This window comes from Cebus imitator, unplaced genomic scaffold (assembly GCF_001604975.1).
Source record: "Cebus imitator isolate Cc_AM_T3 unplaced genomic scaffold, Cebus_imitator-1.0 Scaffold309, whole genome shotgun sequence".
Taxonomy (NCBI): domain Eukaryota; kingdom Metazoa; phylum Chordata; class Mammalia; order Primates; family Cebidae; genus Cebus; species Cebus imitator.
Window position 1 is genome coordinate 2,689,608 of NW_016107624.1, and position 2,388 is coordinate 2,691,995.

General features: G+C 42.1%; 1 protein-coding gene across 1 annotated transcript; it reads right to left on the reverse strand.

The window, feature by feature from the left end:
* Window positions 1–548: 548 nt before the first annotated feature.
* On the reverse strand, window positions 549–1,723 carry LOC108285874 (olfactory receptor 1N1). The gene has a single exon (XM_017503356.2). The coding sequence runs from the start codon at window positions 1,721–1,723 to the stop codon at window positions 788–790; it is 936 nt and encodes a 311-aa protein (XP_017358845.1). The 3' UTR covers window positions 549–787.
* Between the last annotated feature and the right edge of the window lie 665 nt (window positions 1,724–2,388).

The window sequence follows — 2,388 nt, forward strand, 5'->3', positions numbered from 1 at the left end:
TCTGACAAACAAACTTAAATGAGGAAAAAGTTTAGGTAGACAGTGGACACCTGATGTAAGAAATCAAAATTATGTAGCTCTTATTTTAAAAAATAATATTTAAAACATTTCTAGGATTCTTGGAGACAGAACCCCATTTGCCTTTAAACACCATGTTTTCCTTCTCTGTAACTAAGCTAAGCTGCTGGTGCCCCTTTTAGATCTGGAGGCAAACCTGCAGTCAGATAAGGAGAGAGGATTTCCATGTTATGGCACCAAGTGGCGATTAACGTTATGGCACTTAGTGCCATAAACGAGACAGGTGCCACTCAATTTTTAATGATTGACAAATTAATAACCTAGAATGAAAGTGTCATGAAAGCAGGGACTTTGTTTTGCTCAGTGTCATACCCTTAGCACCTATAATAGCTTCCAACACACAGTAGATGGTTGGTTAGTAAATATTTATTGAACCAATGAATCTCAGAGAAAATATTTTTTGACTTCTGAGTTGGGGGAGGAATAAGGAATGATCATAGTTATAATAATAATAGCTATTCCTTATTGAATGCCACTATTATTCACTACTATACTGGATGCATTTTATAGTTTATTTCAGTTAATCCTCCAAGTTACCTTATTAGATAGACACTGTTGTCTCCATTTCATAACTGAAGAAAACAAGGAATCAAAGAGGCTAAGTCACCGGACTACGATCTTATGGCTAGTATGTGGCAGACCCCAAAATGAAGCCTGTTTGTCTGACTTCAAGCCTATGTCTTTTCATTAAATGTTGCTGACACTCTATCTAAGATGAAACAATTTTCCTCTGACCGAAGAGCCTCTTGAGGGCCCTCTTCATGTCCTTGTTCCTTAGGCTATAGATAAAGGGGTTCAACATGGGAGTCACTATGGTATACATTGCAGCTGCTGCAATGTCCTTCTCTTCAGAGGCGATAGAGGGAGGACACAGGTAGGCACTGAAGAGGGTCCCATAGAACACACAAACAATGCAGAGGTGGGAACTGCAGGTGGAAAAGGCCTTGCCCGCCCCACCATGGGTTCGAATCCTCAGGATAGCAGGCACAATGTGGATGTAGGAGGTGACAATGCATAGAAAGGGGACAATGAGCACTGTGCCTCCCAAGACAAAAACCATCATCTCGTTGATGTGGGTGTCAGAACATGATAGCTTCAGGACAGGAGTTATGTCACAGAAAAAGTGAGCAATTTCCCCAGTCACACAGAATGACAGTCGAGCCATGAGGAGTGTGTGAGTCAGAGCAACAACATTGGTGAGGACCCAGCACAACACGAGGATTAGGGCACAGACTTGGGGGCTCATGACTGTGGAGTAGTAGAGGGGGCAGCAAATGGCCACATAGCGGTCATACGCCATGGCAGCCAGGAAGAAGCTGTCCAGATCACCAAACATCAGAAAGAAATACATTTGTGTGAGGCAACCCATGTAGGAGATAGTGTGATGCCGTGTCTGTACATTCACCAGCATCTTGGAAACTGTGGAGGACGTTAAACCCATGTCAACAAAAGACAGGTTGGCCAAGAAAAAGTACATGGGGGTGTGGAGGTGCAGGTCAGAGCCAATGGCCAGGATGATGAGCAGGTTCCCAGTCAAGGTGACAAGATATATACGCAGGAAAATTCCGAAGAGAGACTGTTGTTGCTCTGGAGACACAGATATTCCTCGGAGGAAAAACTCGGAAACGCTGGATTGGTTTTCCATGACTCTGCAGCATCTGGAGCTGACGGAAGACAGTTAGAATGCTAGATTTCATATAAAACTGCATGGGCTGACTCTCAAATCTCCCTTTAAGTTCATTGTATTCCTAATCCTGAGTTTATCTTCAATCCGACTCTACTTCTTTTCTCTCTTTCTCAGGGTCTCATTCAGCACCCCCCCTCCCCTCTTTCCCACGATTTAATCTCCTACACGGAGAGTACCCTTCCAATAAGGTCAGGGCATATTCTTCCTTGGCATTATCATGTCTTAGACTAAGCCTACAACCTCCTGTTAGTTTTACTCTTGCAGTAGGCTGTATATCTGAGTAGACCAAGGTCAGCTAAATTTTACATTCTTTTGGGAGGTAGTCGAAAAAACTCACACAAAATTCTTATTTTTGACACATCCTCATTCATTTTGGAGTGAAGGGAGTATGAAGGATTCATGCCTCTTTATTTCTTCATTTTTTGAAGAAGAAGAAAATATGAAGCCCTGCATTTCTCCCTGCATTTGAGTTTTTGTCATTGGATCATCATCATTCTGTAGCTAGTGCATATTACGTTAGCCACATATGTGACAGGCACTCTGCTGAGTACTTTAAGAAGATTCTTTCCTTTAATCCTTAAACAACACTAGGATACAGAGATTATTATTCTTACCCTTATATA